General features: G+C 37.4%; 1 protein-coding gene across 1 annotated transcript in view; it reads left to right on the forward strand.

Annotated features, from left to right (window-relative positions):
- Positions 1-12,129, forward strand: part of LOC124283735 (1-phosphatidylinositol 4,5-bisphosphate phosphodiesterase beta-4-like) — a 100,618-nt gene extending 88,489 nt beyond the window's left edge. Inside the window, 7 exon segments of the mRNA XM_046719759.1 lie at positions 158-385; positions 1,116-1,350; positions 1,846-1,921; positions 3,371-3,546; positions 4,235-4,336; positions 4,634-4,778; positions 5,527-12,129. Of these exon segments, the coding sequence (XP_046575715.1) occupies positions 158-385; positions 1,116-1,350; positions 1,846-1,921; positions 3,371-3,546; positions 4,235-4,336; positions 4,634-4,778; positions 5,527-5,595 (1,031 nt within the window). The 3' untranslated portion in view covers positions 5,596-12,129.
- The last annotated feature ends 2,016 nt before the right edge of the window (positions 12,130-14,145 follow it).

The following is a 14,145-nucleotide window of genomic DNA, read 5'->3' on the forward strand; positions in this document are numbered from 1 at the left end:
CATACCAGCTACAGGCCTAACAAGTTACAGTCTGACAGACAAAAGACTAAACGATTGTTTTCTAAATGTGTTGGGGTTCTAGCTACCAGCTACCTGTATGAATATTGTCAGCTATTAAATTACCAGCTTCTTGCACAGACTAACAATTTGTTTCCAGATTTTGTCAATGCTTTGTCGGACCCCATGGCCTATGTTACTCTGGCTGAGAAGCGTGAGCAACAGATGCGAGATATGGGCATTGATGAAAAAGACATCAGTGATGTGCCGGTGGTCCACAAGCCAGAACCTTCTTCCAAGCCTGTCAAGACTCCAGCTCCATCGTCAAATGGCCAGATTCAGCCCAATCCAACAACCCCTCAACCGACTAACAAGCCAGATAAGAAAGGTGGGTTCACAGTGTTAGTTCGCCATTTCTGTCCTTTCTGAATGCATGTTATTATGTCAAATGAAGATGACATGGTGTAATACCTTTTGTACGTTTACCTTAGTGTTTGTTAATTCTAAACAACTGCCAAACTGACAAGCTCAAGTCTTGTGCATTTCAGATTTTGGTCAGTGTGTAATCTGCCAAGCTGTGATAAAACAGGGTCAAACCCAACCCACTCACACTTTATCAAAATACATGACATGTCTCAGTCAGATATTGATAGCCTGCATGATGCAATACCATTAACACTTGTCACATTCCATCAGCTAATAGAATGAACAGAGGCTCAAATGAAACATCGCACAATGGAAACCAATGGAATACAACCGTTTATGAAACCAACTGCACCAACAATGCCACAATTCTTTGTCCTACTATAATTGTGTGTATATCATTGATGAAACTATGGCAGTGCACCAAGCCATCAGTCATGCATTTACATTGGAGTATTGTCCATCTTCACTGACTATGACAGCGTGAAGACATTCAGTTTCTTAAAAATACTACTGACAAAGAGATAACAGATTCTTTCAAATTTCTGTATTTTATCTATCATGGCAAAATGTCATTTGACTAGGATATAACAACCTCATTACTCTTTATTATCGCATATCAGGAATTTATCTTGTCATGTTGTCTTCTAAATATCATCTCAAACCATGACTTACAGTGTTTTTCTGCTTGATAGCTGATGAGGTGCTGTTTGACCCTGTGACCCGTGACCACCTGATGCAGGACAAATCCTTTTTCAAGTTGCTGAAGAAGCAGCAGAAGGACATGGAGATGCTGAAGAAGAAGTTCCAGAAGGAGCGTGTGTTGATGCAAAAGCAGCATTGTACTGTGGTGGACAAGCTTGTTGCAAGTCACGACAAGGAGAAGCTGGCTGCAGAGAAGAACCTTGAGAAGAAGCTCAAGAAGAAGGGGTTAGTCATCTTTCTACAGCTCCATGGGGTTGTTAGTTGAAACTCCTAAAGAGAGGTTTCTTGTACTTTACCAGCTAAATGCAATAAAGTGAGAATCACAAGTATATGCAGTATCACCAGAACCTGTAAGATATTGTTATTGTAAAGACGGTATTGTGAAACTGAACCTGATGGTTGCAAGGGTCAGGTTATATGAGAATAAGAAACGGTTTGCCATGGAAGTGTCAAGGTTTGCATATTTTCAAATGATTGACATCGACCTTCACCAGGAGATATGTTAATGTGAACGATAAAGCACGGTTGCGAATTTTCGCCATATCAGCGGAATTCCATAGGTTTCAGTTCAGACTGTTCTGTGAAACATGCCATTACAGTTTATGCATAATTCATATTGTACCTCAGACCCCCACCTCATGTTCAGTGTTTTTGGAAGACAGTCTTTTCATCACTGATGAAAGACCCTGGTATTCACAGCTAGTTGCTTGTCTTTTCCAGGGAGAGTTCTTTGACTGATTTGAAAATGGCTACTGAAGACAAAGTGCAGAACCTTGTCACAGACCACAAAGCCAAGGTAGTGTTTATCTTGTTAGTTGTGTGGTTTAGTTGAAAACAAAATCTGAAAAGGCCAAAAATCTTTATCAGGAAGAAAAGATAATGTTTGACTGTTCCTTTGTGTAGTTAACCTCCGGTGTGGACACTCCACTGACATGAACAAATAGCAACACACCATTGTGGCTTGAAGGCTTAGAAATAGAACTGATTGAAGAAAAATCAGCGAAGTAATTATACAGTCAAACACCATTGTGTCCAAGTTGAAGGGACTAATGTACAATGCCGTCCGGTAATTCCGTGCACCTAAGCACATCGATCACAACACGGCAACAAACGTCTCTTATTTTTTGTGGTTTACGCGACTAAACATGCTGGTATGCATCATATTTACCTAGAAATATAAGTTTTATTGACGACTATAAGATTCTAACGTTGCATTATGCCATACGGTTGACCTTACCGGTCTTCTGACGACATCGCTTGCTGTCCGGTAATTCTGCGCAGCAACTGATGCGCATAACATCCAGCTGGAGATCCGAAGTATGGAAGCGTATTAGGGCCAGATTATTTTCAAAAATCACTTCATCAATGTAAGGAAGAGTGTTTCATATTAAATCCAATTATGAATAATGAAGAAAAAGGTTTAAAAGTCTGAAGAAAACGAATTTTCATAAAACTGTCAATTACTGTTATTTACTTACCTTTAGTGATTAAAAGCCAGTCCCTTGTAGAAATGTCCCGATTTCAAACGTAAATGTGGTAGCAGACGATGTTTACCTTTGATACGGAAGTACGCTGCGCAGAATTACCGGACTCGCGTGTATATACTTGAGTTATTCGAGGTTCAACGCTACCACATAATGATGACTAAATAAGGAATACAGGGGGAACAAGCTTTTACTTAGAGGCAACCATAAGTTCAACAGACATACTTTGACATGACAATGTTATACTGTATTAATATTTTCAGTAAAGCAGAGCTGCAGGTTCAGAATATGACCATGTGCTAGATGGCAATGACTGTCATAGCATTGAAATAATGCTGAGGTGTAAAACAACATTTACCCACATATTTAGTGATGCTTATGTTAGATTAAAAGGTCATTGTTTGTTCTGTATGAAACCAGTGAAGGTCCGGGTTAGAATGAGCCTTCGGGTAACCAATGCTTGTTCCCAGGTTTGCATATCGATGCTCATGCTGTTGATCACTGGATTGTCTGGTCCAGACTCGATGATTTACAGACCGCTGCAATATAGCTGGAATATTGCTGAGTGGCGTAAAACTAAACTCACTCACTCACTCATTCTTCTGTATGAGAATTTTTCAATCGTCTGTTTCTGACTGACAACCCAGTTGAAGATGAGAATGTATATGCAACTGTCCCCAGACTTCTGGCCTGTACTGGTTTCATTGTGAAATATGTCCTGTGTTTCCAGACAGTGTACATGTTGTGTGTGTGTTGGTCAGGTGAAGGAGCTGGTGGTGGACCAGACCAAGGAATGGTCCGACATGTGTCTGCGGCAGGTGGCGGAGGAGCATGAGATGAGGAAGGAGCACATCACCCAGCAAAATGACTTCCTCGTCAAACTCCTGGAGGATGCACACCATGACCAGCTTAAGGAGCTCGAGAGCAAACAAGAAAAGTATGTCTAGAAACAATTGAAATCCAATACAGCCACCTTGGACACAATTTGATATCCAAAATGGCGGTTGGGCTTAAAATGTTGTAAATAAGATGTACATTACAGAATGATTTTATTATACTATGTAGATACCAAGGAATTCTTTCCATCTGTCTGAAGACATTTTTGTGAACCCAATAATTTGAAAAAGCTTTTTTGGATTCTTTTCAAATTTGGGGAAATCTTTGTATATAGGAGAGGTGCAGTGCAAATTACATCTTTATTTTTTGAAAAATTACAGCAATTTAAGAATTTGAGCTTGTAAAAGTTTCTTCAACCAATGCTTGAAAAGTATTGGTCAAAATGAGGTTCTTGAGAGGCAGAAGTTGGTATTGTCTACCATGAGAGAGATGCGTTGCAGAAGTTTGGTTCACTATTTATTGTTGTTCAGCTGAAGTTGGGAGTCACAGTCAGAGTATTAGTGAGCATTGCTCACATTGTTTGGCTTGTTTTCAAGATTCTATTAACACCACTGTCCATATCCGTATGTAAGGATACAATCTACATTTCATTGGTTCATGTGTGTGGGCAAGGGGAGATAAATTTTTTTAATTTTTTTATTTGGACTATCTCCCTTGGTTAGTTTCTGATCATAGCACTGTTACCAAGGTGAATGGCAAGAGAATGATGGTTTTAATTGTTGTTTCAGGGAGAACAAGGAACTGAAGGCAAACCAAGCCAAGCAGTCAATGGAGTCTTTCAAGATGGTGCAAAATGATAGATCAATCAAAAACAAAGCAGAAAGAGATAGGTGTGGCTTGAATTCGTAACTAATGTATTTCTATATCAAACATGCAAATGATCTTTTACAGTACTGATGTTATTTGGAATACACTTCTGTAAAGATATTGAGAATTATCTTCTTTCAGTATATTTCAGGATTATGATTCAGAATGGTTTAAAGAATACAGTTTGGCATATGAAATAGTTTGGTTTTGATTATTACTTCTTTTGGTTGTCTACAGTATTAAGTACGACCTGGACTATGTTTTGTTCATTGATAAAGATGCTGAGAAAGATGTTAGAAATTTTATGTGTTTCATTATAGGCGGATACGAGAGCTTAACTCCAACAACATGAAAAAGTTTATTGAGGAGCGTAAACGCCTTGCAATGAAACACTCACGCCAAGTTGAAGCTCTTAAGAAGATCCATACAGAACAGGTGGAGAAGCTGGTTAAAGACAATGAAAAGGTACTACTTAGGTGTCATGAAAATATGTGACAATGTAATGTTTTGAAACATATTATTGTTGTGATATTGGGCAACCACTGTTAAAAAGTGAAAATGAAGTTTTGGAAGAGAAACACTGAACATCTTTAGTTCAGTTTTTGCGAGTAATTCATGCGTTGAACTGACATATTATGGTCAAATGAAAATATGTGCTGCTGATTGAAACATGTCATAATGTAACACTGAAATATTTCTGTAACACCCTATTTGATCTTTTAGTAATGTTTTGTACTGATTGTGAGAAATATAATTAGGGGTGTTATGGATGAAAATATGTCAATTATGCATGATTCTACAGTTTGTGGGACCCGTGAAGATCTGGGTTAGAATTGGTCTTCAGTAACCCATTCTTGTCCCATTCAAGGCGTGACTAACGGGATTGGGTGGTCAGGCTCACTGACTTGGTTGACACATGTTATCGTATCCCAATTGCATAGATCGCTGATTATGCTGTTCATCACTGGATTTTCTGGTCCAGACTTGAATATTTGCAGACTGCTACCATATAGCTGGAATATTGCTAAGTGCGGCATAAAACTTAACTCACTCACTCACTGGAATATTGCTGAGTGCAACCAACAACAACCAACCAGCCATCCAACATTTTGTGAAAACATTTGACAGCTGTCTGTGTGCAGGCTTTGTAACATATGTTATCCTTTACAGTATCGCCTTATGAATGCTGTTGATGGCACTTTTTCTGTTTCAGTATCTCGACATAGCAGACATGGCTCACGAAGAAGCAAGACTTGGCACAAAGCCTGAAACAGTTGTGTAGACAACCCAGGAGCAGACAACTGGTGGTCATTGTATCATGTAGATGTATATTTGTACTCATCATCACATCAGATGTATAGAATATGTGAGGAATATTTTCACTTTTTACAAAGATGACGTGAAAATGTTCGGTAAAATATTGAGACTAGACTTAGCATTTTTTTCAAAGTTGATGATATGAAATGGACATGATCGTTTTCCTCTCTTCCAGTTTTGGGTTGTTTCTGTGATTTTCGTGTTGAGGAAAGTTAATCTTTCCAAATCAAAGTGAACAAATCTCATCTCTGTGTTCAGCTGTTTCGTGAATCTGGTGAATTGCTTTGACTGATTGTTTTGTACTCAAACCATGGCCACACTCTCCACAACCACTTACCTTCCCTTAGTACCTTTCTGGGGGTCTTTAGCTGTCATGGTCCAAGCTTTCACTCAGGAACACTGTCTATCCGACTTGACTCTGGACCAGAATGTTCTCAAGGTCATCATCGTATGATGAGTAGGCAAAGCCCATGCCACTCCTTTGATCGTTAGGTTTCTTAAGACGTAGCTCATCTCAACAATACGGATATAGTTTCTCAGTGGCTGTTTACACAGCTCATAACCAAATATTTATACCGGATTTCTTTAAAATATTTATTTGCATTGTTTGTATTTCTTGCCGTTTGATAACATTTATGTTATTACACAATGTGTCCTGTGATTATTTTTTAGTTTCTGGTTAATACTGTATTTATTGAAACGTTTAGTGTGTGCTTTTCTCACCATCACTTTGCAAGGAAACCACTGAATCGCTATACAGATCTGGAGTGTAAACATGATTAGCTGCTACTACTGTGATGGACTGTAGGGAGGAAGGTCATGAAGAGAAACAAAACAGTGTAGTGTTTTGGATTAGGTGGATATTTGATGCCATGCTGTCGCAGATCAAGAAATCTTGAAGTCTTCAAGACTGAACAAATGTGTGTTATATTGTTTGTATTCACCAGTCAGTATAATGTCTTGTCAGGAGTCAGCGTTCACTCTAACTTCAGTACCTTCTGTCATAATGGACCCATAATACTGTCAATACATTCTAGATAGTGTTAAGATTAACAGGATTGTCTGGTTGTGACTTGATGTAGGATGCAGGTCATAATATCAGTCAAAGTTTTATTAAGAGTTTGGTCATTTATAAATAGACAAAAACTCGAAAACTCTGCTGATCTACTGATAATGTCATACTTGATTTTCACAACAACAGAAATTGTTTGGGTTTTTAAGTAAAGCCAGGTTATCCAACTTTCTGACAGATAAGTTATGCTCCACCCCACAGTCAAATAGAGTGCAGTTCAACAGATTTATCAGTTTTCAACCAGGAAATAAAATATTGTATTCTGTACAGGTAGAAGCTTCAGAAGGGTTTCCCTTGTATTGTGAGTGAGGTAGATGTTGAGCATTGTGAATATGATGGAGCAGGTGGAGCTTGAGTTGATGTAGTAGGAGTTAGCTGTCAGCAGTTGTGATGTCAGAAGCTGAAACTAGCTTTAACAGCACCCACAGTTACCATGCTACATTTTAAGGGTGCTTCATGTGCATAAATGGGGATATGATCTCAAAATTTTTATTTGATGTACATTAGCAGCATTTTTAAATGATGTGTAGATCTGAATTTCTTCGACTTTTATTAATTGTATTTTAGTTTTCCTGCCATATCTTTTATGCTGTGACAAAAACAGTCTGTGCCAATAACAACCGAGATATAGTGGGTTGAGTTTAACACCATGCTTGAGTTGTATTGCAGCATGTCAGCTGAACGTGGATAGAAAATGATAGCAATCATGGATATTTACCACTTTGGTGAAACCCACGAGTACGAATACCTATGTTGCTCGCAGATCAAGAAACATAACTGGGGCAACAAATAAAAATACCAAATATCAAAAACATATTGCATAGCAAAGGAACAGAAGTCGACACAGCAAGTGAAGGCGCCTTATAGACAATCTGTGCTACTTCTGTAGGTCTGGTTTATAACATTAAGAGTGACCATTGTGTTGAGGAGTAAAATTTGTTGAAAAGATTTTGAGAACAAGGCGGAAAGCTGTGCCCTGTTCAGCCCAATTATGATCCTTGTCTGAAAGCCTGCCTCTCAGTGGGATTTCTTTGCACACCTAGTCAACATGCTATGATATGACCGAACTATTGTTCAGTGACTCACTCACTCACTCTATAAAAGATGGAGGTTTAAATTGGGCATAAACTGATAAGCCACAGGATCTTTGGAGACACAACCATAGCTATGACATCAAATAGATTCGTCACACCTTCAAATAATCAAAGTTTATTGATCATTTAAGAATTTTATCATGATCACATCGCTGATGAAATAATTCAGATATGTTTGAACGACAATCTTCCTGTATAATAGCACCTTGCTGTGTTCATGCCTTGATCAGAGTTGCTTACTTTCGTAAATTACCATAGTTTAAAATGATGTAGTTTCTAAAAACTGTGATTCATTTTGTATGATCTGACAGATTCAGTTCTTTCTGAAATCCTAACTTTGCTTTGTTTTTTAACAAATAGTTTTAATGGCTTGTTAAGTCATAATTCAAACTTACAGTTGTACACACATTTACCTTGTTTCACACCAGTTATATCTTACGTTTTGTTTTAGATAAGCAATACTTGTTGTTGTTAAGACATTTTATATTACGTTTACTGTTATGTCACAGATTCCGTATATGATTTTATTGTGCAGTTACCTTCCCTTGATGTACACATGCTGTTTTCATTGTGTAACTTTGATATTGCTGGTTTTGTCCTTCAGAGACAGACATTAAATTCTCATTAGTGGACTCTAAGATTTAATATACTTTCTTTACCGTTTAAAACGACAAATAATTATTCAGATTTTTCAAATTCTTGCCTAATTTTCTTTTTTATAAAATATAGTAGCTCTTTCTGGAACCAAAATGAGGCTGATCTATAACCTTGGTAAATTTGCTCAAATTCGTTGTGTCTTACCTAATGGTATTTACAAAGCTCTTATTGGCACTGTACTGTTCGCCTTTCCTCCCTTTCTTTCTGTTAGCCAGGAGTGGGGACAGTTTTCTGTCACGAAGGCAGTGAAATACATGGAATAGAATCAATTTAGTGCATATATGTGTTCCTGTATATATAAGTGCATAAATATGTACAATACAATGAGGAAGAATGAATACATCAAATCTGTAATAAACAAAACATGAATCAGTCATAATATTCATTGAAGTCCTTCAAATAACACCCTACTCTTAAGGTTACTCATGATGCCCTATAGAAATAAAAGTTACTCAAATTTCGCAATACAGACCTAGACATTGGTAATATGCTTCCTTTCTGAGCACTGAATCAATGCGTCTGTAGCAAGGGTTCAGGATTTTACAACCAAAGTGAGTTGTATGATGCAATAATCCTGTAACCACTAATATCAGAACATATTGCTAAATCAGTTTTAGTTGTAAATATTGTCTTCAGTGAAATGATTTTGTGTCATAGCGTTTGTTCAGACTGGCTTGGCTCATCAAATGCTATGAGATCCTAATGACTACATATGAAACGATATGACATCATAATGACTACATGATGGCTTGACACATCAAACGGTATGATGTCATAATGACTAGATGATGGCTAGACACGTCAAACAGTATGACATCATAATGATGACAGGATGGCTAGACACATCAAACGATATGACATAATGACTACTGGATGGCTAGTCACATCAGACAGTATGACATGATAATGACTACAGAATGGAAAGACATGAAACGGTATGACATGATAATGACTACAGAATGGCAAAACACATGAAACGGTATGACATCATAATGATGACAGGATGGCTAGACACGTTAAATGGTATGATATAATGACTGTACATTATGGTAGATACATCAAACACTATGACTACAAGCAGATTAGACAGACAGCGGTATGACATTATAATGACTGTTTAGGCTGACTAGACAGACCAAGTGATGTAACATCATAATTACTATATATGCTGGCTAGACACGTCAAACAATATTATAACATAACATTTGTACAAGCCAGCCAGTGACCTCAAATTGTATTATGGTACAGATCTCTTATTGTTGTATACGTTGGCCTCATTTTGGTTGTTTGGTTCCTAGTAATTTCTTCTCTGTTAGTACAACTGACTTTGCCACTCTGGTTTTTACACCCCAATTGTTGTATATGTTTCTGATCATATTTATAAACCATATTGGACATTACTGTTTCGCTGGTCGGTCAGGACTCTAGGATTATGTTCCAGATAGTTCGTCTAAGTCCATAGCATCTCCAGCAATTGCCCCAATGGCAGATGTTTGACATGTGTGCATGATTGATACAGAATTGCCAGGAATTTCAAACTTTATGGTTTTTGATTTATCCTAGCTGAAGAAATTTGACATGGTTATTTGTATACTATAAAGGAACACCACCCAGAGTTTATTTAGACTTGAGGAGTGTGTTTGTATTATAAACATATCCTCGATACTATTACATCCTTGAGTAATTTATTCAGATTTTGAGTTCTGTAATGATGGTAAATTATTGGTTCATATTCTTGTTGATCGGTGTTATATTTGAGCGTTATTGTTTTTGAACATGAGATACTTAAAGATACTGGTTTCCTACTTGTCGGTATGTAATTATGTTACGAGTTTTTTCACATTTGAAGGTATTTGCTTTAATATGTGTTATGTTAGTAGCAGCTACTTGTTGTAAATGTTATTGAATTTATGGAAATAATTTCAATTGATTTCATCCATTGTGTAAGTATGAATACGCAGAAAATGTAATTATTGATTAACCATTGACTTGAAGCTTGTATCAATTCTGTGTTGTCTTCCAAGACGTAGTCGTTTTGCATTTTATAGTGTATGTATATTAGATGGTCTACCATTCTCTTCTTTCATTAACACAGAAAATAAACTCATTCATACCTTGGATTGAGGCAAAAGTCCCGTGGTTTGATTGGAACAGTTTCATTTAGTAATTAATATTGAGACTGTTAGTCTTGAAGGTGCTGTTTTCAGTGAAATGTATGGAATATGAAACTTCTGGATTAAACAATTATGAACATATAGATATAATCCTTTTGTATAGATTCTAATATAATCTTCCTGAATGTGAGGTTTCAGTATAACAGGAATTTTCCGTTTGCACATGTAATCAGACACAAGATGTTAAGTGCTAGTTATTGCTTATGCATTTATAAATGATAATTCCATAAACAGTGTCAGAATTGCTGGTGTAGTCAGAAAACATTTCTAAAGCCTATTTAACTATGGCCGTGGAACAATGAATCTGAACTACAATTCAGTGTGTGCATACTTTTTTTCTTGTATGTAGAATCAGGCTGTGCAATATTCATTAAAACTCAATACTTACCTTTATTAAATATTTTCCTTCAGCTGCATCAAATTGATTTCTTTGCTACTGAAGAATGCATATGGAGATTCAGAAGTGGCAAGATATTTGTCTTTGCTTGTGTGTGTTCACAATCTGCTTTTGCAGACCACAGTCATGGATATAGGAACAGGATTTCATTTGGGTTCTCACTCTAATGTACATAAGAACTTCAGCCTTTACATGACTTGGGGTTAATGGGGATATTGTATTATGTTGATTTTTGTAGGTAATCATATATTTTCAAACAAGGCCAGCATTGATTATTGAGATGAATGGTTCAGTAGATGATGTCAGCCGTGTCCTTTCTAAATACTCTCCATGGTGATTGAATACTATTATGCTGATTGGACAGCTTTGTAGATGTGTTTTTCAAAATAAAATTACAAAATAGATGGCATCCATCATGCCAATACTCACAAGGTGTTAAGAATTTTCATTTAATGAACCAGGAAATAAAGGGTCACAAATTGGAATTCGTTTCAAGGGATGTGTGATTACATCCTTTGTTATACAGTAGGTAAACTGACTAATTTACACAATGTCCTTACTGTCTGCCTTAACTATAGGTCTTCCTTCTCATCCAAAGCAGTGTGTCACAGGTATCTAAGTTATGTGAGGCACACTCCTGTTAGTGTTGTCCTACTTGAGGGTTTGAATGGATTTGAATTCCAGATTTGCCTTGATTATGATACTTGCTTTCTCCATACCACACCTGTGCTGCTTGCTTTCTCCAAGGAGATAACTCTCTAAGACTTGCATCATTTCCAACTTCTCTCCCACATCTAAGTGAATATTTGTTCAAAGCCATGTTTAATCCACCTTACAATGTTGCTCATCCCAAACAGGTTGCTAGCAAAGACCTTAATCTATTTCACTGTGGTCATTTGGAAGGTGGGTGCACAATGTTTAGTTACACCAATTGTGTCATCCCAGTTCCATAGAAACTACAATGTGGCTTTCTAATGTGATCCTTTTCTCCAAAGCATTCATTCAGCTTGAAATGTCATTACTGCAACTCACTTCATTATAAAAATGTGTAATATGAGATTTTATGGAAATTTTTAGTTCTGTTTAATAAACTGTTTAAATCGTTTGTTTGCGTTGTATTTTTTCCTGCAATTATGACATTACAAAACCTACTTTAAACGAGTTTTTTGAAGGCAACACTGAAGTTCCTGTGGTTGTGGTCCCGCTATTTGCTGTGCAGGGCAGATTTTCGTCCCTGAGCAATAGGAGAAACAAGGTTTGCGTTCGAAGTCATGCTTCCCAGATCACGTTTCTTGGCTTTTCAATGCCAGTGATTTTCACAAAAGTGTTAATCTTGTAAGACCTGCATCTCTTAGGTGAGTGAGGGAGTTTTGGTTTCAGGCCGCTCTTAACCATATCACGACAGGGAACACCAGAAATGGGCTTCACACATTGTACCCAGGTGGAGAATCTAACCGGGATCTTTGGCATGACGAGCGAACTCTTTAACCACTAGGCTACCCCACCGATAATAGATAAGATAATAGTCATAATGTGTATGTAAAAGATGGGTAAATTATACTTCCTATAACCACATACAAGCTGGTAAGAAATCACGTGTGGTCTCTAAAGGTATGGTGTCCACCATGTATCTTGTTAGTGTGGAACTATATCAACGACGTTCGGGGGATAGGTTTCACAAAAATATAGACATAATCTGGGGATGTTTAATCAAGTTATAGAATACTGTTGGTGCCACCCCCAACTCACCTTAGGGGCGGTGAGGTAGCCTAGTGGTTAAAGCGTTTGTTCGTCATGCCGAAAACTCAGGTTCGATGCCCCACGTGGATACAATGTGTGAAGCCCATTTCTGGTGTTCCCGCTGTGATATTGCTGGAATATTGCTAAAAGCGGTGTAAAACTAAATGCACACCACTCACCTGATTCCCCAATACTACTTAATTTCCTGTCATACTTACTTAACCCGGAATTACGAATACAGCCCAATACATAACTTCTTTGATCGGCATTTTAGAAGTTGGGACGTGCAATATTGAACAAACTTTATGGATAACAACTTTTATTTCATGAGTGCTGCGTTTCGATACCAAGTCCTGCATCGTTGTCAAGCTGGGTGTTCCATAACGTTTGTTCTATATTAACCTAACACATGTTTCATAATTAATACCCATTGCATGTGCTGACATGCATGTGCTGCACATGCTTCAAACGTCTGGATGAAGTCTACAAAGTTACAGTCCGTTTGACTTCATTTGAGACCGATGTGCTCACAAACACAAAATCTAATAAATGCAACAAAATCAAACTTTGTACAGTCACATGAAATCGACAGACCAACTCTGATAATTTGTCTCATAATTTTGGACACCCAAATAAAAGGGTTTAATAAACGATCATTATTTTGTTGTCACTTTTCGCTATGTCTTACGGGGGGGAACCACTTGCTGGTAGGACAGCCAGGTAATCAACAAGTAATTTCAATTTCACACGTACACCTCGCACGTTTTTATTCCGGTGTCCAAAATTATGAGACAAATCATCAGAGTTGGCCTGCCGATTTCATGTGACTGTGCAAAGTTTGATTTTGTTGCATTTGTTATATTTTGTATTAGTGAGCAATTCATCGGTCTCAAATGAAGTCAAGCGGACTATAGAATTGCGATCACATAGAACACGCCCCAAGGATATAAAGTGATGCGTTTTAAAGTTACATTACTGGAATTCAAGGAGAACATTTCCATGTACACAAATGTCAAGTTTAACGGCTGGGTGTATTTGCGTCCCGTGTACCACATTGCTGAGTCACGATCATCCTGAATATAAACACCCGCATCCATGTTAAAAAAGAATCTTTAAGACCTAATTTCTGTTCAATCGAGAGAGTTATATATATCCTGCAAATAACCACCCACCCCTTATCCTAAAAGTATTTTTCAGTATTGTACGAATCAAAATAGAAATAAAATACCATCTCTTTAAGGTTATTTACTTATTAGTCAGCTCGAGATGTTTGTTCATGGTGTCTTTTTCGGTGTCCGATGACGTTTTTAGGTGTATATATTTAACCAGACAGAATCTTCGTGGTATAGTAATCCCAAGTCTGTATCGGCAAAACATTCAT

The sequence above is a fragment of the Haliotis rubra genome, unplaced genomic scaffold (genome assembly GCF_003918875.1).
Source record: "Haliotis rubra isolate DU_JTF1 unplaced genomic scaffold, ASM391887v1 Scf32, whole genome shotgun sequence".
NCBI classification, from domain to species: domain Eukaryota; kingdom Metazoa; phylum Mollusca; class Gastropoda; order Lepetellida; family Haliotidae; genus Haliotis; species Haliotis rubra.